Source organism: Penicillium antarcticum (assembly GCF_028974205.1).
Source record: "Penicillium antarcticum strain IBT 31339 chromosome Unknown utg000006l_segment0_segment0, whole genome shotgun sequence".
NCBI classification, from domain to species: domain Eukaryota; kingdom Fungi; phylum Ascomycota; class Eurotiomycetes; order Eurotiales; family Aspergillaceae; genus Penicillium; species Penicillium antarcticum.
Window position 1 is genome coordinate 1,200,177 of NW_026695304.1, and position 25,932 is coordinate 1,226,108.

The 25,932-nt window shown below is 49.6% G+C and overlaps 9 protein-coding genes across 9 annotated transcripts; 5 read left to right on the forward strand and 4 right to left on the reverse strand.

The window, feature by feature from the left end:
- Positions 1-948: 948 nt before the first annotated feature.
- Positions 949-5,392, forward strand: N7508_006531 (putative TMEM1 family protein; the record flags this gene model as incomplete). The annotated part of the gene is made up of 4 exons (XM_058464597.1): positions 949-985; positions 1,042-3,584; positions 3,637-4,713; positions 4,763-5,392. The coding sequence occupies 4 exons, from the start codon at positions 949-951 to the stop codon at positions 5,390-5,392; spliced, it is 4,287 nt and encodes a 1,428-aa protein (XP_058318450.1).
- Positions 5,393-6,728: 1,336 nt separating this feature from the next.
- Positions 6,729-8,195, forward strand: N7508_006532 (oleate delta-12 desaturase odeA; the record flags this gene model as incomplete). The annotated part of the gene is made up of 2 exons (XM_058464598.1): positions 6,729-7,722; positions 7,780-8,195. The coding sequence occupies 2 exons, from the start codon at positions 6,729-6,731 to the stop codon at positions 8,193-8,195; spliced, it is 1,410 nt and encodes a 469-aa protein (XP_058318451.1).
- Positions 8,196-8,638: 443 nt separating this feature from the next.
- On the reverse strand, positions 8,639-9,313 carry N7508_006533 (uncharacterized protein; the record flags this gene model as incomplete). Its single annotated transcript, XM_058464599.1, has 3 exons — positions 8,639-8,815; positions 9,009-9,085; positions 9,193-9,313. The coding sequence occupies 3 exons, from the start codon at positions 9,311-9,313 to the stop codon at positions 8,639-8,641; spliced, it is 375 nt and encodes a 124-aa protein (XP_058318452.1).
- A 179-nt stretch (positions 9,314-9,492) lies between these two features.
- N7508_006534 (putative DNA repair protein (Rad57)) lies at positions 9,493-11,452 on the reverse strand (the record flags this gene model as incomplete). The annotated part of the gene is made up of 2 exons (XM_058464600.1): positions 9,493-10,906; positions 10,989-11,452. Coding segments are annotated over 2 exons (1,878 nt in total), but the record flags the coding sequence as incomplete, so codon positions are not given.
- Positions 11,453-12,918: 1,466 nt separating this feature from the next.
- Positions 12,919-13,228, reverse strand: N7508_006535 (uncharacterized protein; the record flags this gene model as incomplete). The annotated part of the gene is made up of 2 exons (XM_058464601.1): positions 12,919-12,944; positions 13,072-13,228. The coding sequence occupies 2 exons, from the start codon at positions 13,226-13,228 to the stop codon at positions 12,919-12,921; spliced, it is 183 nt and encodes a 60-aa protein (XP_058318454.1).
- Positions 13,229-15,072: 1,844 nt separating this feature from the next.
- veA (sexual development activator VeA) lies at positions 15,073-16,916 on the forward strand (the record flags this gene model as incomplete). The annotated part of the gene is made up of 2 exons (XM_058464602.1): positions 15,073-15,220; positions 15,280-16,916. 2 exons carry the CDS (start codon positions 15,073-15,075, stop codon positions 16,914-16,916), a joined length of 1,785 nt encoding a protein of 594 aa, XP_058318455.1.
- Positions 16,917-18,205: 1,289 nt separating this feature from the next.
- N7508_006537 (putative nuclear RNA binding protein) lies at positions 18,206-20,437 on the forward strand (the record flags this gene model as incomplete). The annotated part of the gene is made up of 1 exon (XM_058464603.1): positions 18,206-20,437. One exon carries the CDS (start codon positions 18,206-18,208, stop codon positions 20,435-20,437), a length of 2,232 nt encoding a protein of 743 aa, XP_058318456.1.
- A 2,031-nt stretch (positions 20,438-22,468) lies between these two features.
- On the forward strand, positions 22,469-23,308 carry N7508_006538 (uncharacterized protein; the record flags this gene model as incomplete). Its single annotated transcript, XM_058464604.1, has 1 exon — positions 22,469-23,308. The coding sequence occupies one exon, from the start codon at positions 22,469-22,471 to the stop codon at positions 23,306-23,308; it is 840 nt and encodes a 279-aa protein (XP_058318457.1).
- Positions 23,309-23,569: 261 nt separating this feature from the next.
- N7508_006539 (putative MFS transporter) lies at positions 23,570-25,315 on the reverse strand (the record flags this gene model as incomplete). Its single annotated transcript, XM_058464605.1, has 6 exons — positions 23,570-23,742; positions 23,795-23,849; positions 23,911-23,983; positions 24,050-24,227; positions 24,286-24,857; positions 24,936-25,315. 6 exons carry the CDS (start codon positions 25,313-25,315, stop codon positions 23,570-23,572), a joined length of 1,431 nt encoding a protein of 476 aa, XP_058318458.1.
- Between the last annotated feature and the right edge of the window lie 617 nt (positions 25,316-25,932).

Genomic DNA, 25,932 nt, shown 5'->3' on the forward strand with positions numbered 1-25,932 from the left:
TCATATTTGTCTGGATATTCGGCTCTCTCGCGTGCGGAGATGTCCTCGATAGCTTTAGGTGTCGACGGACCGGTTCGGATACGAACTTGGAGACTTGGCTAAAAGGGAGTAAGTATGAAGCTTAGGCATACGCACTCTAAGACGTTAATGAAGACCAGTCTGTTGTCCAGATGATGTCGTGGAAGCAATCCATTACGGCCTTGATGGTGTAGCCATCTCGAACCACGGAGAAAGACAACTAGATGGTGTTCCAGCACCAATTGACGCCTTGGTGAATGCGCTCCGATTAACAAAATGACGCATCAAGATTGGATTTGACAGCGGAATTCGCCGGGGGGCTAATATATTTCGGGCATTAGCTTTGGGTGCAGACTTTTGCTTCATTGGAAGAATTTCTATCTGGGGCCTTGCTGTGTGTGGTCTCTCGTGATATAGATCAGTAACCTAAGCTAACGAATATACCTTTGCACTATCATGGACAAGAAGGAGTTGAGTTTGCGGTGAAAATCCTCGAAGAAGAGCTTCTTACCACTATGGCACTTGCAGGGTGAGCAGTCTCATTTATCATTCTTGAGTCTTTGTTACTCACTGAGAAAGTTGTGCTTCGTTGGGTGACCTCTCTAGACATCATTTGTCGGTGATAGAGGAAACGGGCTCTTGAATAAACTTTGAGGACATCATATATTCTATAGTTTACTACATAGTTTGTGGGTTGGTTTTGGAAAAGAGACAATTATAAGTTGGCTGCGTGTCTGTTGAATTATACTCCAGCCTACTCAGGAGAACGCCAAGACGCGGCCGTGCGTCGCAGTCAACACATGTCTCCGAACACCTCACCCCGCGACATTTCTCCGAGCTCACTAGAATCGCGTGCAAGCTCCTCTACTCTTAATTTGAGCGGAATGCCCTGGAGATAACCCGTCACTTCCCGAATTCGCCTGGGAAATCATGGACCCTTCACAGGCAGCTTCAAGCAATGTAACGGGTAAGCTCAGCGGTGATTGAGACAGAAGCTCGCACTAACCAATGACCTCCTCACAGTTGAATACACGGATCCATCTGGTCTGTTTCCGCTTGTACAACCAGTTATCGAAGCAAAACTACCTCTAAAGAACCTCCACTGGAAATCACCAACCCGCCCCGTACGTTCAATTGAGTCGCTTCGCATTGGCTTCACGCCCGCGCAAGAATCAAACGAGCGTAAGTCCTCTAGCGATGCTGCTTCCGGCGCAGTCGCCCACCGCCGGCATCAGATTCCCGGTCTACGGCAGACACCATACCTGAAGATTTACCTCCTCCGCTGCGACGACAACGAGACCTACAAAACCACAGCACGACGGAACCTGCGTGAATGGATTAAGGCCAATGCGTCTTCACAAAGCTCGCAGTCTGCGACTGCCAACCAGGAAAAGCACGATGCGTTCGAGTGGTTGATTCTACACGTGGTGCCGGACGGTGAAGCTGCGGAGAAGGCAGCCGCATCCACATCCAAATGGGGCCGGGGGTCAACATCGGTGCTGGAGAAGGCGAAAGCAGACTTCAATGGGTCGTCCAAGTCTGCTGTAGACCGGGTGGCTCAATTGCGTCTTCCGAAGCCGGGGGTCAAGTCTCCTGAATTGGCTGAACAATTGGAGGACCTGATTGATAAAATCAAGAATGGCATTCTGGCATCATTCGATCTCCGTGTGGCTCAGTATGAGGAAGATATCAAGGAGAAAGACTCTCAGCGTAGTCTGCCCGGGTGGAACTTTTGCACGTTCTTTATCCTGAAAGAAGGTCTGGCCAGGGGTTTCGAGAATGTGGGCCTCTTTGAAGATGCATTGGCAGGGTATGATGAGCTAGGAGTTGGGCTGGATGCTGCTATTCGAGATCAAATCGAGGGAAGTGGGGATCAGCATGGCGGTGCACTCTTGACTACCAGTAAGAACTGGACAGAGATGGCCAAGAAGGCATTGGAGAGTGGTGCCTCCGAGGAAACCGATGCCAGTCCATTCACGGAGCTTCAGCCGGATGAGTTTCCACTCAATGCCAATAAGATGCCTTACCGGGAAATGATCCTAGCAAGCGACATCTCCATCTTCGACTTCCGCACATACATCTTTGCTCGGCAATTGACTCTACTGCTCCGAGCTGCGCGCGCGCCCTCGCTCCTTGGCAACGAGACTGCTGCAGATGTTCAGGCAGGCAAAATTGACAAGAAGAAGCCCGAAAATCTCATTCTGCTATCCGAGGTTTGTGGAAGATCGACAGAGTTCATCGGTCTGGCTGCGCGTACACTTCGCTTTGATCTCCAATCCGGGCTGGCGGACGTAGAGCATGATGGCAAGACTGACGTTATCAACAATTTCGTCTCTTCATGGGCATTCTCGGCAGCTTTCCAGGTATTGAGTCAGACTTTCACCCCGACTCTCAGTTTGCCCGAGTCTTCTCTCCATGTCGTCGCTCAGAACGGTGAAGCGGCTGCTGTCACAGCTGCAGAATCTCAATCCAATGTGCCTCGTCGCACAAGCTCGCTTATCGGCCCGGCGGGTGGCCGCCCTGGTCGACCAGTAACTCAGGATATTTCTGATAATGTGGGTTTGTTGCAGCGTCGGTCGACTATGGATCACCCTAAACCTGCGCCTGTTCTTACACAGAAGACCGGCTCTGAGCAGTTATCATCCGGCAGAGCGGAGTTGCTTTTACTTGCGCGACGCTCGCTGGAAGAAATTGCCCGGAGAAGGGGTTGGGCAGAGAAGTGGAACGACCTTGACCTTCTTTTCGATGACCGGCATCGCTCTGGGGCGAGTGCTTTGGCCGAGGTCTCTTTAGATGACGATACTTCCAAGCCAGAGATAGACTCACAGACCAAGCAGTCGTCGCTTGTAGGCATTGAACTTCCTGGTCTGAAAGCTGCATTGGGCTCAAAAGATTCATTCTTATTGGTCTACGAGGACCTTACAGACCGATTGATCCGCCATCATATGGCAGCAAACCGTGTTAACTCTGCTGAATCGGCCCTCGCTGAAATCGCCATTTTACGATACCGACAGAAGGATTATGAGGCAGCAGCTTCGTATTTCCATCGCATGGCTCCGTTCTACGGTACCAAATTCTGGGTTATCCTGGAAGGAAGTATGTTGGAACTCCACGCTCGGTGCTTGAAGGAACTCAAGCAGAACGAAGAATATGTTCGGATGCTGCTACGGTTACTTTCCAAATTTGCTTCATATGCGCAGGCGCAATTGTCAGTGAGGCAGAAGACCCTAGTCAATTCGATCCCGTCGACTGAGCAGGAATTGTTGGATGGACATGTTAGCGATTTGTTCGAGGCGTCTGGGGCTCTCCAGAAAGACATACCGGCTTCTTTGACGGACTTCTTTGCCGATCTTAAGGTCGATCCGGCTATTCGGTTGTTCCATGATCGTGATGGTTTCCAGATTCAGCTATCACTGCGGTTCCTCTTGGGTCGGCAGATTGAAGTTGATTCTCTCAAGGCTCGTCTAGTTAGCGCGAACACCTCTCAGAACTCTGAACATTGGGTTGAGAGCTCGTCTAAATTTATTGTGAAGTCGTCATCGACACAGATCCTGATTGACTCTTCGGTAAGTACTTACTCGTTTCGTCCGTTGCTGTTGATAACTGACCCATTATCAGACCACACTGCAGGGCAAATACTTTGTAGATCGTCTCGAGCTAAGGGCTGGCAATCTTGTCTTCCACTTTAACAGCGGACAGGACTCTGCACTTCCTGTTGGCTTCCGGGAAACGGAAGAAGCAGAAGAAGCCGATGAGCGGCCATATATCTATTGTTACCCTCCAGCCGATGGCCTCCAGGCGAAGATTGTATCACCACACTTGATTAATCTGGAGTCAATGCGGACGCTGGAGCTGGAACTCAATAGCGGACGAAATGATATCAAGAGCGGCACAATTCGTGTCCGACCAGCCACTGCAGGTCTACGGCTTCGTCTTACGGAGACAGAAGTTGTGGATGGCAAACTCGAGGTGAATGCCAACTCCGAGTCTGGTATTATCGAGTTCACACAAATGGCGGCACATTCCTTCGTCCGGCTTCGCATTCCCTACACAGTGGAAGAGGCATTTACGACTCTCTCGGCGCGAGCAGAGATCGGGTACGAGACCGAGCAAGGCCATTTTGCTTCGTCTTCCTCGTTCAATGTTCTTTCTACGCTGCCAATCTCGGTCAATGTTCAGGATATTTTCAAGGACGAGCTGCTGTTCTCACGGTTCACTGTCAGTCCTGCCATTCAGGTTCCCTTGCGTATCACAAACTGCAGTCTGCCCAGCTCGGACATTTACAGTGTGGAACCTGGCATCAACGGCCCTGTCGCCCTCGACGTCTTCCCTAAACAGCCTGCTTCGCTTCTCTACAAGATCCGCCCGAATGAAGGCGATGCTGCTAAATTAGCGGCTCGCAGCCTGCGTCTCAGCATCGATTTCACCTGCGTCGACGATGAATGCATCGATGCAATTGAGAAGCGGTTCGCTGACTCAATTAACTCAAGCCCATTCCGTGAATACGCCGCATTGCTTACATCACACATGGTCAGCAGCTTCCGCGGGCAGCTGACCACCAATGACATGGAAGCCATTGGACTCATTCGGGAGGTAGACATGCTACCATACAAAAGCCTACGATGGGATGACTTGCTGGGAGCACTAAAAGAACCCGCCGAGGATGTACGACAGTGGCTAAAGGAATGGCACAAGGTAAGACTCATCCCGAATTATCGACCCCACCCCATACTAACAGCAGCAGACAAACCAAACCATCCACCTTCCCAGCCAGCCAACAATCCCAACCCGGCGCATAATAATTCCCGTCGACGTCCCAGAAATCCGAGTCGTGCACACAGCAGAACTGCAACCCCAACCGAACCTCCAGCTAGGACCCTCGACCCATGCAGCCGTCGGCCAAATGATAACAGCTGAACTAATTCTCCGCCACACCCGCCGCTGGTCCTCGCCCGCAACCCGCAACTCCGAACTAGCCGACCAACCCCTCGAATGCTCCTACGAGCTACACGCCAATCCAGAGCAGTGGCAACTAGGAGGTCGGCGGCGCGGCAACTTCCTTGCCTACGACGGCGAATCCACCCGCTTCACAGTCCTCCTCTTACCCCAGAAACCAGGTCATCTCCTCCTGCCAGGTTTAGAGATCCGTACATTCTTCCCAGCGCAGACTCAGCTCCCTACCTCACCTCCTGCGGACTCGGCCGTCCCGTCTCGCCGCTCGGTCCCTTGTGAAGTTGATTACCGGAACCATGCAGAGACCATCCTCGTTCTTCCTGATTTGAGGAAGACTACGGTGAGTCTCAGTGCTTCTGGGGGCCACGCTGGTGCAGGGTCTTGGTTGATTGATTCGGAGCGGAGGGCTGAGGTTAATTGAGATGGGGGGTGAGTGGAGGCGGTGGTGTGATTGGTGTATAGAGAGATGCAGTAAGTAAATCTACGATAATGAACCAGCATGACCATGCAACCATGTCAATCCATGACCACTTCATAGCGAACTACTGTATAGTATAGCCTATAGGGTAGGGAGTGGAGATAAGATCTTATCTAAGGTGGCGAAACTAAGAAATTTAAAGATGTTTGCGCTGTTTGTGCCTGTGTTATTTTCACTTGTGGGGCCCAACAAAATCCCAACAAGCGCTTTGGGAACGAACCCCTTGCTATTTCTTCTTTGCTGTGATTGTGTATACATTCTCTAACTACTTACCTGGATCATACCATATATCATACAATGTTCTATTTCATTACCTCTAATCAATTCAATTGTTGAGTCTATACATCCAGACAGTGTATACACTAAACCCTCACGAACTATAAGGTGGATCCATACAATCCGACAAAAGTTGGGAACCAAACCCCGAATCACATGCATAAGCAATCAGCGTACTCCGTCAAAAGCCAAGCAGAAGAAAAAGCACTACTTGCCACATTGAAGACCAATCCGCGCAGGTCGAAAGGGTTACACGTAAATGACCCGAGGCATGTCGATCGATCCACATGTGCTGGAGACAGCTTCACCGTACATGTGAAGTGTTATAGGTCAGAGTCAATACAATGACCGGAGATGGTTAGCTACATTAGTGTAGGCCGATTCATCGCCGAGAAAAATAATTAAATTAATGTGTTCTGGAGTGTTCGAGTGACAATGGAAATTTGAAAAAAAGTGTTGGGGTCCCGAATGGGGTTTAGGTAGAGAGGCGGTGACTCCGTGAAGAACACCTATGTATGGATAATGGATATGGGAATGGACGGATTTGTCCATGGACTATGTAGAGCAGAGAAGAATAATGGTTGTATCAGATGTAGAGCTGAAGTGGCGTTGCTGAAATCCAGTGAAAAGTCAGTCTGCACATGGAGAAGAGAAAGGATCGGAAGAGTTCATGCATGTATTTGCAATACCACAATACAGTCCCGCCTATAGTCAAGACTGCGGGGAGGTATTGCAAAATACACACCCCTGGGCTCATTTTTATCCTTCTTCGCTTTCCTCTTTTTTCTTCAATTGTCTGCTCTCTCGTTGGTCTTTGGGGGGCTTTGTTTAGCTGCTTTTATTCCCTTGTCTGTCTCTGGTTCATTTCCTAGGCGTGAGTGAGACCCTTCGGCGCTAGCCCAACTTCGTCTGACTCCTCCCCAGTACTTCTCCCCGACACTTGCCTCTGGGTTAAAGGGAATCTTCCTTTCCTATATATCGTCAACAAAGTCAGCACTTCAGCATGTCGTCTACTGCTGTCCCCAAGCGCGTTGCGCTTCACCGCAACCCCGCCACCGAGTCCTCCGCGGCCAGCTCGGTCTCGGCTTCACCTTTCGACAGCCCGCGCCAGTCGCCCTCGTCGACCTCTCTGTCGTCCATGGCCTCGGACGCGGAGGCTAGCAAGATGCTGGACACATATGGCAACGAGTTCAAGATCCCCGACTATACCATCAAGCAGATCCGCGATGCCATCCCCGCTCATTGCTTCCACCGCTCCGCTGCCACCAGTATGTACTATGTCTTCCGGGACATGGCCATCCTGGCCTCGGTCTTTTACCTCTTCCACAACTATGTCACTCCCCAGACTGTTCCCTTCCTCCCGGCCCGCGTCGCCCTTTGGACCGTGTACACCATTGTGCAGGGTCTCGTCGGCACCGGCGTGTGGGTTCTCGCCCACGAGTGCGGCCACCAGGCCTTCTCTCCCTCCAAGGTCCTGAACGACACCGTCGGTTGGATCTGCCACTCTCTCCTGCTGGTCCCTTACTTCTCGTGGAAGATCTCCCACGGAAAGCACCACAAGGCCACTGGTAACCTCGCCCGTGACATGGTCTTCGTTCCCAAGACCCGTGAGCAGTATGCCACCCGCGTCGGCAAGACCCTGCACGAGCTCGGCGAGCTTATGGAGGAGACCCCTATCCTGACTGCCTCCAACCTGTTGCTCCAGCAGCTGTTCGGCTGGCCCATGTACCTCCTCATCAACGTTACCGGCCACAACAACCACGCCAAGCAGCCCGAGGGCCGCGGTAAAGGCAAGGCTAACGGCTGGGGCGGTGGTGTCAACCACTTCAGCCCTGCCTCCCCTCTGTACGAGGCTAAGGACGCCAAGCTGATTGCCCTGAGTGACCTCGGTCTCTTCCTCACCGGCACTGCTCTGTACTTCATCGGCAGCAACTTCGGCTGGCTCAACCTGCTGGTTTGGTACGGTATCCCATACCTGTGGGTTAACCACTGGCTCGGTAATTTTGCCCCGTAAGACAAATCCATATAGAAGAACATCAGCTGACATCTCATAGTGGCCATCACCTTCCTCCAGCACACCGACCCCTCCCTCCCCCACTACCAACCCGAAGTCTGGAACTTCGCCCGCGGCGCCGCTGCAACCATCGACCGTGACTTCGGCTTCGTCGGCCGCCACATCTTCCACGGCATCATTGAGACCCACGTGCTGCATCATTACGTCAGCAACATCCCCTTCTACAACGCCGACGAGGCCAGCGACGCCATCAAGGAAGTCATGGGCAGCCACTACCGCACCGAAGCCCACACCGGCTGGACTGGCTTCTTCAAGGCCCTCTGGACCTCTGCCCGCGTCTGCCACTTCGTCGAGCCTACCGAGGGTGCCACTGGCGAGAGCCAGGGTGTGCTCTTCTACCGTAACACCAACGGTATCGGTATTCCTCCTACCAAGATGGCTGCCAAGGCTCAATAGATGGGTCCTCGGTGGCTTGTTAGGTTGCTTGTTTTGTTGCTGGGTTTAATGTAGTGTGACTCCGTTGCGGGTTTTATCTTCTCTTTCTCTCTCCTTTGATTTTATCTCCTCACATTTTCGCTTTCAGATTTGACTTCTTTTGAAATCTTGTGTATACTCCTTGCGTCACAGATACACGGATACATCGAGATTCTTTGTGAGTTTTGGCGAGACATAGATCGAATTTGATGGTTTTTCTTTGTCATCTCTTTGCTGTCGTGATCGTGATCGTCACAGTTGTTCGTCTCGTTTGAGTTGGTGGAGGCAGAGGTTGAAGAGGAAGAGGCATAGCTGGATACAAATCAGAATAAAACAAGACCAAAAAAAGATGTGGTGATGGCATGGCATGGCGAAGACGTGATGATCTTGTTCGTATTGAGAATTTTGTTTCTCATGTTGTTCACCTATCTCATTGTGATTAATTGAAGCGTGTTTTCTTTCTCTTTCTCTTTCTCTTTCTCTTTCTCTTTCTCTTTCTCTTTCTCTTTCTCTTTCTCTTTCTCTTTCTCTCTGTCTTCGCGTACAAGCACGTCCTTGTCGTAGTCGTATGTCCTCGTCGACAAGGTGCTCAAGACTTGAGTCTATGTCAAGCAGGTAAGAGTTGACTCGATCTGTCCATCTTAGCTAGATAACCGCCCTGTTCATCAGCACTCCAGTCCATCCCATTAGCAATCAGCACTCAAAGGAGAAAAGTGAAGAGAATACCCGCACTAAGCACAGGCAACAGAGTAAGTAAGTCAGGCTATGCCATGCCAGTTGTCACGATCGACAAACAACCGTCAGTGGTCTCGTGCCAATCTGCAAGTCCTCAACACGGAGGTGCTCCTTTTCGCGAGCAGATACGGGGTAGTCTGTGAAGCAGTGATCCCAGTGCAAAACGAGTCATCCATGTATGAAAGCTTTGCATCTGTATGTCTTCAGTATGTAAAAAAAAAGGAAGAGAAAAGAAAAGGCGCACGGTGAGTGAAGAAAGCGACGTCACGGTCGTCGGGCAAAACTTGGTTTCTGCGGGGTCGACCCGTTTCCGCCACTTGCCGGTTCGGCGTTTCTAAGCATTGTGTCTCTGTGTATAGGGTCATATTTGATTTTTTTGTTTTGTTTCTGTATATAGTATTTTGATGGTGGTAAATGGTATGGGTATATTTCTATGCTCCAGCTCAAAATGCATATCATCACAACAAATGTGATATCGAAGGCTAGATGAATTCATGACCGTGGCCATGAGCTTGAACATGGCATCGTATATCTGACAGATGATTCATTCATAATTGACACTCCTCAGTCCCCCGGCCCAGATCTCGAAATCTACCTCGCCGGCCGGTGGTTCGGTTATGCCTGGTGGAGTTGACGGTAAGAGGTCTTCTTCGTGCTCTGTCGGTCCTGTCCAAGGCGCAAAGACTAGTTTCATTGTTCTCCGCGTGACACGATCGGGAGGGTAGTCGAGATCTTGATCCTGGGAATATGGATCTGGGTCTGGGGCTGTTCCATCCGGTGAACCAGGCTGGTGATCAGGGGTTGTTTTGTCTCTATCCCTGAACTCTGGGGCGGGAATTTCGGCCAGATTGACGACTTGCTCGATGTCTGGTTGATTCTGGGAAGATCTGAGAAATTCAGATGCTGTGATAGGTTTTTCTTCTGTACTTTCTGGTTCGGCTTCTTCTGTTTCCGGTGCGAATGCCGGGTATGAACCGTCATCTGCTCCAATCTCGTGCCCAGATTCCTCTTTCTTCAGTGCAATGCGACAGGCAATCTGGCTTGACCAGAATATTCCCATGGCTGGATTCTTTAGGGATGCATGGGGTGAGAAATCATCGCCCCAGCCGGTGAAGTATCGTTCTTGGAGGTGGACACTCGTGGCTTGTTTGAACGTGAGGTCTGTGTCACAGTGCATCTGTTGAAATGTATTTTCGTCGTGGTCCCCGTAGAATTGAGATGAAGAAATGGCAGATGATGAAGGCGGATCTTGGGAGTCAGAAGGTGCTTGCTGAGTATTTTCAAAGTCCATGGTCACTGGTTGAGACATTGAAGGCTGAGGCATTGGAGGTTGTGACATAGCCGGCTGGGCCATCGAGGGCTCTGACATTGCAGGCTGTGACATTGAAACATTAGACATAGGATCAGGAAATTCAATATCCTCTCCGGTTTGGCTCGGCACGGGCTCTTGTGACGCGGGCTCATCATCAGTATCTGGATCGTCCGGTACGTCAGGCATATCGAAGCGATCGGATACCTGGTTTGCGACTACTATCGCAACATCTTCATCTACAGCGAGGTTACGCAACATATGGCCCAGCTTAGCGAGCTCGGTGGTGCGTGTTGCCAGGGCTATGGCATTGGTGGAGGAGTGCTCGGCGCGATAGTTTGACGTTATCGAGTCGATAATGACTAGACCGATATTATAGCGCTGAATTGCAACAGGGAGCTGGTAACTCAGAATATGATCTTGCGTTTCCAAGTCCATGGCGTTTATGGATAGGATATCTTCCAGTGACGGTGCATCCTCAGCGGGCAAGGTTGAGAGAATGGGATGACATTCAATGAGCTGAAAAAGCCGTGGCGTAGACAACGGATGCTCGGTCGAGATGTATAATGCGCGACGCCGTAGACCATACGGCTTAGGGAGCTGGACAGCTAGGCAAAGACTCATAAGGAATTGGGTCTTGCCGCTTCCACTAGATGCAGACGGGTAAAACGTCAGACCCAACTGTCCAACAGAGCTCGAGATCGGCATCTACAACATGTACATGTACATACCTTTCACCCGTAATTTCAATCATGTATCCCGTCGGAATCCCACCACCGAGCAGGTCATCCATCGCGGGGTCCAGGGTGCTGATCATATTCCATTGTGACGCCGTGCGACTCGTCGCAGGGCCAAGAACTAGGCCAGTCGGGTGTATGCTGGAATCCAGCTCTTCCTCTTCATCATCGTCTCCGTCTGAGTCTCCTATGATTGGCTCGGGCTCGACAAAGCCAATATCGGCATGGAGGGCCTCGACAACGCGGTCGCAGAGCCGCCGAATGTCTGCGGGGGGTACATGGGCGCGTTTCGCGATTTCGAGGAATTCGATGGTGAGCAAGTCAACGGTGGTGATTTTTGTTCGCTCGAGTGCTGGGAGGAGGTGTTGGTATGGTTTTGTTTTGAAGCCAGGTAGGACTGTTAGCAGATCCATAGGAGTGACAGGAGGAGAGTCGCGGCGTGGTCGTGTCGCGATTGTTCCTGGGCTCCGGACCAATCATGGGCTTTTGGTTAGCGGAATTGAGGTTTACATCTACATTTCGTCTATAACTCATTGGAGATTTTTGATTTTTTTGATTTCTAGCTAGCTTATAATTCTACAGCTTCTCTCTGATGAGAAGCTTTTCCATTCTTTCTCATACACTTCTTGTCTTGGTTACGTGATAATAATGTCAATGAACAGCTCCAACTATATCTATTTACGGCTCCCTAGTCACTGCATATAGGTTTCTACGATAATGACAGAGCTCAATGACCTGATGCGAGAATTGTTTTATGTAATTATTCAAGTCCAATAGCTTATGATTACCACCCGAGACGACTTGAGCCTCGCTGATCTATATATCTTTCTGTGTTGCCGAATTTTCCTTATACAAAACCAACACATTAGTATGAACATAGCCATGTCCTCTGCAGAATAAAACTACGTGAGTATCTCGAATACATCAAACAATTTTTAATCGAAAGACTACAGCAGACACCCTCGCAGTACACCCTATAACACCAGAAATGGCTTGCTTACAGTTTCCCAAACGAGCTAGTATACCCAAGCTTAGCTTGACCAAACTTGTTTCACTCCGGGTACTTATACTTTCCAGTGATTGTCGTCCGAAACCAGCGGATCACATGGAAATTCCCGAATAGGAAGGTTATAAGACGATGTTGAGCCAAGAAAGACCTGGTTGTAAGTTATATCACTGGAGCTTTTACTACAGATGTCACTTGATAGAACGTTATTCGAAAAGGGCCTACGGTATGCGTATATTGACATAATTAACATTGACTATCAATAGAACCCACGCAGGTCTCCTTTCCAAAGAGCTGGGACGGGTAGATCATTCGAATTCTAACTTACTTGTGGGTTGAATCATTACTTGTAAAGCCAATTACACTTAGCTTGTACAAGTCCGTACAAGTTTATGTACCTTTGTCCCGCAAGGAATGGGGGTGGATACATTGTAAAGGTGGCTTTGGGGATTTCCGCTCACGATCGGACCGTTCGCGGAAAAGACAACAAACGACTATGTACTGTAGATAAGTTAAGCCACTGTGACCAAATAACATCGAATGCATATATCTGAATCATGCTATTCGACCTCGGCAGATCCCGGCTGACTCGTCAACTGCAGTAGAAACAGTACAGGCCATGTCCAAGGCCTCCAAACGTCAAAGCCCAAAGCGCGCTGATCCGCTATACTGTACACAGTAAGTCCTTGATGTCACCCTCGAACCAACTCCGGGGCCCAAGTCTGATTCGACAGGGAATAATTCCACGTGGCAACGTAAGGATCAAACTAGCGGTCTGATCATTCGCTTAGCTGAAAATCAAAAAGAGACAGGGTTAAGAAAATGACAGGTCGCATTCTATGCAAGGTCGTCCATCGTGGAAATAAAGTCGTCCCGAGTGCCAGGTATTCGGTCAACAAATATGTACAATCGGACCATTTAACCGTGAGAGTATTCGGCAATGGCTTGCATGCTTGTTGATATCAGGTTGTCATTGTCGAAGCGACTCACCCTATGTGCCTTACACCCACGTACTTTGGACTTACTTTGGACTTTTTTCAGTTCAATCAATATCAGACGCAACAAACATACCTGCAGTAGCGGTACAGCCACGCAAATTCATCCAATCCGTTGCCCCCATTTGCGAGTCAGTGCCCTCCAGTCCTTGTTCTAGTCCAATCCCAGTCCTTGATTCTGTAAAAATTGCGAACTGTCTCGCGTAGCCTGTAGCCTGATGTGACCGCTGCATTATCCAGGTTTATTCCGCTAGCCCAGACGCAAAAAGCAGCCTCGCATCCTCGACCTATTGTAAGTGCTAGCTATCTAAGATAGTCACCCGTTCAGAAGCGTGTCGCGAACAAAGAGCCAACACCTAGGCCAAGGCATTACCAGCCCATTTTGACAGGGTTTCGGAGCCGAGCCCGTATAGTATACATTATAGTAGGAAATACTGTAGGGAGTCGGTATTCCGACTAGTAATCGGTTGCTCGTCATTGCACCTGCATACACTCATGTGCAAGAAATGAGACTCCTGCCCGAAAGAGACATTCGGCTATTGCTGATGTGGACTAGGCCTGGGGGTGGATATGATCGTACTGTACACAACGTCTAGAACTAAAACTACCCTATGTCTATTACAGAGTACTCCGCTCGTTACTAGATGCTGTTAAGTCCTGGACGCTGTTGCTTGGAAGATTTACCCGCCAAGAGACTACGGAGCGCTAAAGTCGTTCCTTCTGAAAGCGATTCCAAATCTAGTGTTAGTTACTATAACCTGTTCTGGAAACACCTGTGGCTAGGTGCGAGTTCACGATCCAGGATAGACAGGAATCAGGGATGCTGACAGTAATCATTCAGCTCGCAAGTGGTAATGATAAGCGGATTATCATTGTATCATAGCGATGGTGAATCCCCGAAAAAGCAATGGTATGATCCCACAGCTTACTGTATACTTATTCTACACCATCAAGGATTGGGAGCCAGTAGGTAGCCCTGCACTTGAATTTTTGTAAATTTACACAAAAAAGAAACAGAAAAACAGAAAAGTCAATCGAGACAGATCGAGGTGCGCCGATCCAGTGCAGACCAGTGCAGACGATCACAGCGCCACGAACATTTCGTATGCAACTGCGATAAGTATGTCGGGTAATGAGTATAAATTCCGAATGAGAGGTTCTGGTTGGGAACTATTTCATGGGAATAAGATCAATCCACCTGTATAGCAGTTTATATAGGGAGCATTAAGTACTGTACAGTAGACCGATCTGGAAGAGCTAATGCAGAAGCCCTCATCCGAGTTCCCCGAGTTACTGTTTCAGAGAAATACACTTACCATACCTCTCGTAAATCATCTGCAGGCCCAATTTGTGGTACCCTGTGCCTAGGTTAAGACTATGTAGGCCCAACATAATACGGTAGGGATAGCTAAGGAACACAAACGTGAACGTTAAGACATGTAATGTACCAGTACCAGTTCCCATAGGAACTCCAGACCAAAACCCAGGTTCAACTAACAGCCCTGGAATAGAGAATTTAGTCGGCAAGCCATGGTTTGACAAAACCCCAAAGTTTCCATGGATGTGGGTGAGCTTCTTTCAAGCGTTGGAAATGGGTAGGATTGGATAGAAGGGGGGTACACATAGAATAAGAGTGCGGATAGGGGACTCCGGTCCGTTGGACTGGGACTGGAACTGGGTAACGTGGAATTACATTGAACATTAGTGGAAAGATGTTCCCTGTTTCTACAGTATGTCAGTTAACTCAACTTATAACTTAATTATTGTATCTTCCTATGCTTAGTCGTTGGTAGAGGTAAATTACATACCATTACGAAGTACCCACTAGTGTGACTTCTCCCCCTCTCTTTCTCTCGCAACCTGCTTTTCATCTCGTATGTCAACCTGATTCGATTGTCTGATCCTTGAGGAGTGTTCAGCTGGGGGGATTACCGCTGAACCCCCCTGATTTCGTTACTGGGTCCTGCTTTTCAATTGTGGGATTGTACGCCGCGCATCATCGCACTCGGACGTGTTGCTGATATTGCGCCCGGCAGAATACTGGCAAGCACTGGAATCACAGCATCAATCCGCGAAAATGGCGACTAGACCACCGATGATGCCGCCTCATAATGAGACCGAACACTCGGTCAGCCGGATAACTCGAGAGGGCAAACAGCTTACCTACAAATTGAGTGTGATGCAGCAGCCTGAGCGGGCCAGAGCCTGTGGTGCAGGAGCAAAGTGTAAGCCCAAGAATTCGAGCCTCGAGCCGTGGTCGCCGGTCGCTGAAAATCTCGTATAGCATCTGCCGACCGTCGCCCTGTTGATCCTCCGCCGGTCGTCGAACTCCGTATCTTCGAGTCCGATCCCACCAACGAAGCCCATCAGACCGATATCACCTTTGCCTACAATGCGAACTTCTTCCTCTACGCGACTTTGGATACTGCACGCCCTATCGCCCACGGGCGGGTATCTGGACCGCCGTCTTGTCCGGTCTTGACTGGTGTGCCAGTCGCTGGCATCGCGTACCTTGACCGTCCATCGCAAGCGGGTTACTTCATCTTCCCAGATCTATCGGTGCGCCACGAAGGACGGTATCGGTTGAACTTCCACCTGTATGAAGAGATCAAGGACGCCAAGGATGCCGATAGAGACTCGAATCTTCCTCTGCCTAACCAGATTACTCCTGTCGGCGGAGCGAAGCCAGATTCGCCACAAGCATTCCTGCATTTCCGCCTCGAGGTCAAGTCAGTACCGTTCACAGTCTACAGTGCGAAGAAGTTTCCGGGCCTAGCGACTAGCACATCTCTAAGTCGCATCATTGCTGAGCAGGGCTGCCGTGTTCGTATCCGTCGTGATGTCCGCATGAGACGTCGGGGAGACAAGCGAGAGGAGGATTACGAATTCGACGAGGAACGCACCGGCGTTTATGCACGACCTACAGATCGATTCTCGACACCGGATCGCTACGCGGCTGCGATGGACCGTCCTCGATCAAATAGCAACGGCAGCGTCGTTGAATCGCCATATGGGTTTATTCCACCGGATCGCCGGCCATCTGCACCGGATTATGGCTTCCAGTGCCCGCAACCATATCAAAGACCTATGCCACCTGCGCCCATTTCCCACTCCCAAACACCTTCATATCAGTCACACCTCTCATTCGGTTCTACGCCAACTCACTACCCGGCTCCGCACATGCCCCCTACACCTCCGCCAGTTGTATCATCAGGGATGTATTCTCCGCAACATACATATGCACAAATTCGACACCAATCCAATGCTTCCGAGTATGAAGGGACGCCCGGTGGGTACCCCATGGCACCTCGGATGCCCGAGCAACGGATGGGCTACCCTAAGCCGTCGGTGACTTCCTACCACATGGAACCGCCCAAAGCACAACCGTACATGGACCCTCGCATGGAGCCGCCAAAAATGCAATCATCCTACGTGGAGCCTCGCATGGAACCACCAAAAGCACCGACTTACATGGATCCCCGTATGGAATCACGCATGGAATCTCGCATGCCGGACCCGAACCTCTACCACCCAGTGCCACAAGCAGCAGTGTCGCGCACTGAGGCCCCGAGCATGGTGTCGGCATTGCCGCCTCTGAAAACTCTTCCCAATGAATATTCCAATCAGGTTGTTCCCTCGGTGGAATGCACGTCTCCAAGTCCAGGATACGACAATGTCTCAGGGAAGCGGATGCTATACCAGACCGGTCCAGCATACGGAAAGCGATCCCACGAAGATTCATTCGGACTTGATCAGCGCTCTATGCAGAATGGTATGCGGCCAGATGCTGAGCCTTATCCTCCCGCCTACCGCGATTTCGCTGGCGAGAGCCGGGCAGCACTGATGGCTGAAATGGGCATTGAAATGTCCTACAAGCGTGCCAACGGCCGCACTGTACAGAAAGCTCCTCCGCCGACTTGAGATTAAAGTGCATTTGCCGAATGGCTGAGCATGACTTATTCGCATTGGGCTTGCCTGATGACTGACGAACCAGTCAGTGGACCGGATTCTGACACGGTCACTTGCATTTATTGTACATGACATGATTTCCTTCTCACTGCTGCATTTTGAGCCTTAGAACTCTCGACGCATTGCACAGCTCTCTCTTCAGGAACAGGCCACTGTGATCCCTTCCAATCGCATCATTCCTAAGAACTACAGACCTACAGTACACCATTCTTGAATACCCTCTTGCCAAGCGCAAGGCACACTGCTCCTTTCATCCCAAGCCGTGCAATCAGGGAAATTCCATCCCTTCCCGATTCGGACGCCAACGGGGATGATGTTTATGATCTACAGGGACTTTCCGTCCCTGGCTTCATCTTTGCTCTCTTTTCCCGTGTCATTTTTGCATCTTTTTTCGTCTCTATTACCTTAGGTAATGGGCTGGTTTATAGGATTTTCAAAAGGGCGGCATAGTGATTATTTGTTTTATGGACAGTCAGAGCGGGTCTCATGATGAAACTGCATTGAGACGTTGCGGTAGCCTCCCTTGCTTTGAATCCTCGAAGGCCTAATATACTCTTTACATCGGCGTTTGGCATGTCCCTGATACCTAGCATTGTTACCTCAATCAATCCTTTGCACAAATCTAGCAGAATGCCTGTGAATCTCTAGAGGAAAGGTCCATGTAAACAGTATCAGCATTCCTCACAAGCACATGTCTGAGACACGCGGACTGATCGGACATATCGACTCCCCGCAAGGTACGGGATATACAAGATGACAATAATATGCCAATAATTTAGCAGACATTCTATATTTTCTTTGGTAGCGGGTACTTGACGGACAGTGGGCGAAGTGCGGGTGACTCGGGTACCAGGTACCACAACAAACTTCCCCCCTTGGCAAGTGCGGAGTATGTAAACAAACCCAGTACATTTGCCCATCCCATCTATTTCAAACACGCTCTTTCTTCTACTTTTTTATTATTCTGCTTCTCTCCTCAGCATCATATTTCTATGCTACAGCCCCTTCTCCCAGTCTCGCGATATCTCCCCCTCAACAAGGGCGCGCGGAGCAGGGATGGCAAAGGACAACCCCACCGCAAAGGTATGGCATCCAGTATCCAGTATCCAGTCTCCTTGCCCGAATCCCCACGGAAGGGATCACAGGTCACACCAGACATAACCCATAAGAAGAAACGAAACTGACCAACCCTGCGCGCACTTCAGATATCCCGCGCGACCAAGACAAAGTCCAAGTCCAAAATGGACCATGACCCAAGCCCCGCGCAGCGCTCCTCGCGCAAACACATGCGCTCAGATGATGACGACAACTACGACTGGAGTTCGGATGTGTCTGGCCAATTCGACGACGCAGAAGAGGCTGACCAGGACGAGCACCGCTCGGGCTCGCTCACAGCAAACCTGGCTAAGCGCCGCAAATCTAATGATTGGCCTTTGCCTGATGAAGCTGCAGACTATGGTTCCAGCGATGGCGCAAATGACCGCCGCGCCAACCGGAGTGATAATGGCAACTTGAGCGCCAGCAATGCTGGACCTGGATATAAGGCTTCGCCGCGTGCTTCACCGCGTGCTTCACCGCGTGCTTCGCCTCGTGGATCTTTGGCTTCGTTGCGTGCGAGACACGCTGCTGCTGCTGCTGCTTCTTCTTCTAGTCCCCGTCATAATCGGCGTGGTCGGACGTCTCGTTTTGTGGAGGCCACTATGAGTGATAGTGTCAGTGAGAAGCCGCCTAGTATTTATTTCCGTGATCAGAAGCCTGCTGGGCCGAATCGTTCGTCTGGTATTTTCCGCTTTGGGAAGGCTATTGCATCGGCTTTCAATCCATTTGGTGGTTGGGGCAAGACTTCTGAGGACGCAAATAAGTCGCCGCAGAAGGATGTTATCAATCAGGCCGAGGCTGCTTATGCTGAGTTGAAGAAGGCTGGTTACAAGGGTACCAATAAGGGTTCTTATACCCAGACTCATGGTGTCGATACTTCTCATGCGGATCAGACTTGGCAGGCTATTCAGGAGACGATGGAGAATGGCTCGCCCGCCAAGGATTCGCGTCGTCATTCTGTTGACCGCCACGATCGGGCTGTGCCTTCGCGTTCTGACTCTTCGGCTTCGAAACGCTCCTCTTTGCAAGATCTGCGTATGAATTTCTTTAACAAGCCTCATGAATCACCTTCTGCTGCTCCTGCGGTCTACTGTGACAAGACCTCGGACGAGTCTGAGCCTACGGGTCTTCGCAAGCAACCCTCTCGTCGAGAACTGTCTCGCCAAGCAAAGCTGCTCAAGAAAGTCAGCAACCTCGAGGAGAAGCTGCTTCGTGCTCGGCGGGAGCTTCGTGAGTTGACTGGCAATGAGGAGCGGACACCAGCCCCGACCCCACCCTCCAAGCCTGTCAACACTGAAATTGATCCTGCATCATTCCCACGGAAGTTCGTCCCTGGAGCTCTACCTACCCTTCCATCGGAGAGACTTCTGGATCAGCAAGCAGAAGCGTCTGGGTTCAATGAGACCAGAGTGACAGTGACTGCCCTGCCACCTATGGAAGACCGAGAAAGCTTCTCATTCCAAGAGCCACGCCCAGCTCAAAGTCCGGCCGCGGCCAAAACTCCAAGACGCCGCTCGAAAGAGGCCCGGCCGTCGTCAATGGGTAAGAACAGCTCTTCCCGTAAACGGAAGTCACCCATTCCTGAATCAGTCGATAGTCGGAGCCCTTCTCAACCCAGTCAGACGGACTGCGGCGACGCCAATCTCGAACCCGAATACGAATTCGACGAACTGATCGACTTCGGTCTTCTCAGCCCCCCGAACAAAGCAAAATGGCAAAAGTCCGAAGCAGGCGAAAGCCCAGGCTCAGCTAAGCGCAAGCAAGCCATCGACAACGCCGCTCTCACTCCGATCCCAGAAATGGTCGAAAAAGAGATCCCCAAAACCATCAAAGAAAGCGGCGCAGACCGCAACCAAATCAACAAAAGGTCTCCCTCTCTTCGATCCCGAAGACTTTCCACGACTAGTCGCTCACCAAAGTTAAAGCCCTCAACCCCTCTCCGTATGAGACCAAGCCAGCCAATCCTGCGCTCAGAATCCGCCACCTCAGATCGGTCCAATACTGATATCTGGTTCTCGCCTCTACCAACAACCCCAACAAACCAACCCGACTCCCACCGATCCTTCTACCTCCAATCCCACCGAACCCTAAAACCAGACCGTAGTCCACGCCCTTCTCCCTCCAAACCGCCCTCGGGATATCAGAGAGGCTACGGCTACGGTCTGACACGGAACGAGGACGTCCCTCCCGTCCCACCCCTCCCAAAGGAACTGCGCATGAACGCTGCCAAAGTCACTAAGAACAAGACTGAATCACCCACCAAGAGACCGGTCTCATGCCCTGAGCGCCCTGCGGCCCTTCTCTCGCCTGAACCGGGCTCTGTTCGTCTTCTTGGTGGTTTGGAGGATTATCAGTGGCCTGAGGATGTCTTTTGAGGGGTTTGTTTTATTTATTTAAGAGTGGTGGTTTGTTCGATTAGCGTGCTCTGTTCTGTTCTTCGCTTTGGATTATGGTCATGGATTATTATGGATCTGAACGGTTGTTCGTATTAGGCACTTAGGTGTCTTATTTCTGGATCTGGATCTGGTTGTTCGTGTGATGTTATGATGTAATGACGGTTTATACCCTGGCGCCTTGGGTGTGTTTGTTGTTTCCTTCCGCTTGAAATTCTGCACTAAATAAACAAGATGCGGTAATGCTCAGTCATGTTTTCTTATGGTTTGAGTTGAATTACTGGTTACGCCGTCGGCCCGGTGCCGAACCTTACGTGGATCTCTGTGTAATATTACTAACTGAATTCCTTTATCTTGTGCTATTGCTTGTTTAATATCAGAATCCGTTGTCATATCTAGCTCTATATTTCACTTATTCGAAAAATGAGTGGCCCATGCAAGCAGGTGGTCTATCCAAACAGGACACTAAATGGGATGTTACAGCTTCATTCCGAAACAACAGTCATTAGGAGGTTTGCAATTCTGTTGCGTTTCTTACAACAGCTTATATCTGGTTCTAGGACGTAAAGAAACGTGAGATACAGATACTAGTCATAAATTGTTCTCACCCCACTATATTGGCCCAACAACCAATTCACCTTTTTCCTTTCCCTCCTACACCTCCCCTCCTGCTCCGATTACAATGAAAACAGAACCAAAAATAAACAAAAAGAAGCAGCTATCTATAGCCCAAAGGTCAGCTATTGTCTACGCCCACGAGAATGGCGCATCGCAGGTGCAATTAGCTAATGATTTCGGCTGTTCCCGCAAGACAATCTACAATACGCCTAAGCGCTACTCGGAAACTAAAAAGCTAGAAAATCGATGCATGGCCGGCCGGCCGACTATTCTGATTGCTCGTGCTTGTCGCTTTCTCTATTTGCAGGCCGGTCGGCATTCGTCTTGGACTTATAAACAGCTCAGTGCTGTGATATCTCAGCACCCGTCACCCTCTACTATACGTCGGATTTTGAGGCAGTTCGGACTCAGGAAACGGCAATCAGGAAAACGGCAATCAGCAAAGGAAGGTACCAATTAAGCACTGTTTTGCCAAAAAAAAAAAAAAAAAAAAAAAAACCGCTTACATTCACAAGAAAATGACGGCGCGAAAGCTTCCAATCGTGGATCTATTGCCTATATCACGGTGTAAGTTGTGGGGATCTTATAGAAGGTTTGTGAAACTACCCCAAATTTGAGCATAGCTTGCATTCTCTTTTGGTCTACGAAGCCAGGATCGAGTTATCACTGCTCAATAAAACTGTTAGCTGTAGACTTCCCCTGCGGGATTAATGTTATATGTTTATGCATACGTTTTGCGTTCGACCTCGCGACTTTTTTTTCTTATCTTGAATCTACCAGTGCTGTATTTGAATCCATTCTACACGAATATAGACTCAAAGCGGCAATCTTCGATGTCGGATATCTACAACGTTGGAGACTCAAAAGATAGGTAAACGTGCACGTGCAGCGTTGGAGATCTTGACTCTCCTGGACATACATATAAGTAATTCATGCAGTGTATAGTAATTTTTAGCTCAGTTGACTGAGGTTCCTCGGAATAGCTAACGCATCTGCACCGCCCTATACCTAACTAATACAGTAACGTTATCTTGTAATTGCGGAGGGTAAGTACCGCGCTAGTTATTCTGTCGGCATTACTCATATCAGCCACTCAATGCTATTGATACTTGGGCGGTAAGGCTGCATCCAGCAGGCGGTAAAAGCAGGAACTTAGCAACTGGTGACCTTTAGGCTCCTCGCCCGAGGTCGGAGTTTTCCCGCATTACGGCTGGGACCGTCGGTCTAACCCGAGTACTCGGCCAACGCCGGCGTTGTGGACGGGGAAAGTCTATTAAATGTCTCTTATCTCCCATAGCTAATGCAATTGAACTTCTACCTTTCCACTCTCTCTCACTTCCCACCCTCTCTCTCAATTGAAAACAACATTCCACTCCCCACCTAAATAACCCCGCCATGGGCAACGATAAGAAGATCGGTGCCTACTATGCACCAACCGGTGGTCTGCCACCGCAGACCCAGCTCCTGACCGACCGCGCCATGTTCACCGAAGCCTACACAGTAATCCCCAAAGGCACATTCAGTGACATCGTGACAAGCTTCCTCCCTTTCTGGGACAAGACACGGTTATGGGTAATTGCCCGCCCACTCTCCGGCTTCGCCGAAACATTCTCACAGTACATCATGGAAGTACAACCAGGCGGTGGCAGTGACCGGGCAGAACTAGACGACGGCGCACAAGGCGTGTTGTTCGTTGTCGAGGGCCAAATCACCATCACCCTCGGTGGCGAAAAGCACACCCTCACCGAAGGCGGATACGCATACCTCCCACCAAAGAGCGGCTGGACACTTCGCAACGAGGGCGCAGAGACTGCCCGTTTCCATTGGATTCGCAAGGCCTACGAGGCTGTTGACGGTCTTGATTACCCAACCCCGCTTTTCCTTAATGAGAAGGAGATTGCGCCGACGGTCATGCCTGATACTAATGGCGCTTGGGCTACTACTCGCTTTGTGGACCCCACTGATCTGCGCCATGATATGCATGTTACTATTGTTACTTTCGAGCCTGGTGGTGTTATTCCGTTTGCTGAGACTCATGTTATGGAGCATGGTCTTTATGTGCTTGAGGGTAAGGCTGTTTACCGTCTCAACCAGGATTGGGTGGAGGTTGAGGCTGGTGATTTCATGTGGTTGCGTGCTTTCTGTCCGCAGGCTTGTTATGCTGGTGGCCCCGGCAAGTTCCGCTACCTGCTTTATAAAGATGTGAACCGTCACATGAAGTTGTCGCGGCTGTGAAGGTTGAACGGTTGAACGAGAGAGATGATTTTCCTTCTTTGTTTTTATAAGGGTTTCCGCCTTGATCGGATATGTATATAATCACCTACGAGCCAAAAGCTGCTTCTTATCTACGTCTTTTTTCATGAATGAGATTATACTAGGAACTAGCCATGAAAACCTTCTTGGAGGCCTTCTACTCTAGCACTAACACCAAAATCTCATCTAGATTCACCTTCTCATGCAAGAATCTAACCACCATTCACCAAACCCTGTCGACTCTTAATCCCGATGCAACGGGGCATCCTTTGGCAAAATCAACCAACTCAACCCCGACGCCCCGATCAAGCCAACAAGCATAGGTTGCAAAACCTGCACACCGACTCTGGCGGCAATGATACCCGTTAGGGCGGGGAAAATCGAGCCGCCAATCTGTCCGAAGACGAAGACGAATGCTATTCCGTCGGTCATTTAGATACAAGATGGGATGCAATTCTGAAGGCTTACCAATTGCGGAAGATTGAAGTTCTGGCGGGAAGATTTTTGTGCCTACCGATATGCCCTATACCAAACATGAGTTCGTGGTCACTTCACATATGAGTGAGGGTATTGGAAAGACAAACCGTTGCAAAGAATGGGCCCATGAAGAAACCGAGTAAACTGACAGCCACTGCTTCGGTAATGATGTTCGGGACACTGTCTCAGGCTAGTACACCTTGATATCAAAGAGGAAGGAGTGATGTTCACAGCCAGAATACCAACTGTAATCCCAAGCACAGCACAGCATAAATGAAAATCATCCGCCGCTCCCCAAATCGATGGGTAGGCTCTGCCAAAAGAAGTCGTCCAAGGAACGCACCTCCATAGAAGCCTGCCGGGACATAACCCATCTGCTTGACATCTCCATCGCGAACATTTACGAGGTATTCGACCATCCAGCCTAACAAAGTCAGCAAACACAAAGAAACGACTATCGAACAAAGAGTGGGAAGACAGACCTCCAGCAGTAATAGTAGCCCCCAGGAAGAAAAAGAAAAACAAACTCAATAACCAAACCCCAGAAATAGAAAGCGTATCCTTGATCTCCCTCAATGCCGCCCCACTAGCATTTCTCTCCCTCCTGGCACCAGAAATCAAAGACAAAGCAGAAGCCATCCGATCACTGAACGAAACACCAACAGTAACCAGATTTGCAATCCCAATCCCAAGTGGGAAAACATAGAAAAGGGACCACTTCGAATCAGCATTTGCAGATGCAACACCCGTCGCCACAAATGGCCCTACTAAACACCCAGCCATATACATAGCATGTATGAAACCGAGGTAACGGTGCGCACCAGGAAGCGAAGCAACAAATGTATTGGCGTGAGTATCATTGTACGCTTGGCCCAAGCTGGCGAGGAAGAACGTTACCACGAATAGGCCGAATGGGGGAAGCCAGACTCTTAGCACGTGTGCTAGGATTTGGATGCCGGCTCCTAGGCAGAGGATTGGGCCTAAGTCTAGGTATTGGGTTATTGTGCTGTTTGTTAGGGCTGCGAAGAGCCAGCCAAAGAAGGTTGTGCCGTATCTGGGGGTGTTAGTATGATGGTCTTCAAGGGAGGAGGGCTTGGGTTGTTGGGGTATGTATATTTGTAGATTGACTTACAGTACGGCAACCATGTCAGTGTTGATTCCATATGTGCGGATCACGTAGGGAAGTATCGATCCTAGACTTCCGTCGTTGATACCCGCCACGAAGAAGGATAATCCTGCGCTGAGGATCTTGGGATACTTCCATTTCACTTCTGGGGGGCTTTGGTGTTGGGTGTTTTCATATTCGCTTATGTTGGCTTCATTTGGACATGTTGGTTGGAGTATGATTGTTTGTGTTTGTGTGCTCATTGTGATGACATAGAACTTGAGAGTGAGACGTGTTGGGTCGAGCCAAGTTTCAATGTGAAGATGTCTGAGACTTTCCAGTCTTAAAGTGACGTAGAGAGTGAGAAAGTATAGGAGGACGAGGATGACTCGGGCTTCCAAGTTCATTTGTCGCTGCTTATAAATTCGGAGAGAAAGTGAACGTGGAGTTGCATTTGCATGCGGAGACCCCACGTTTTTCTTGGCCCGGAGTTTAGCCGAAGTACTTACGTTAAGCGACCTTCTTTCAAAGTGTTTACCATGGTTTATTATAGGTGTAAGTCTGTGTATTGATAATAAGATTACAGCTAAGCACTAATTTCAAGCTTTTCTCTTTGTTGCTCCCCGTCAATAAGCTCGAAGCCTCTTTCACTGATATAGCTATGCTCGAATTCTGGACTGCATTGAGAAATGATATCACTCCTTGTTTCAAACGTGTTCATTTGAGAATTTTCTTCCCCAATCATGTCCTGTTGTCTTAGTTGTGGATAATCTAACAATTTCGCACTGAAAAAATCAGCCATATCAACATATTCGTAAGAGTTGGAAATAGTAGATCCACTGAAAGGTAATCTTGAGAAGTTGAAGTCAACAACGCTACTATTTCTCAATGTGATAATTTACGCTAGACAGATACGGAGGTAAATGTAGCCGTCATAATTCCTCGAATACTTTTGATATCTGACATGATAAAAGCAGAAAAGGCCCGACCTTGCGCCAAGAGCAGCATGGGTTGATCGAGGGCC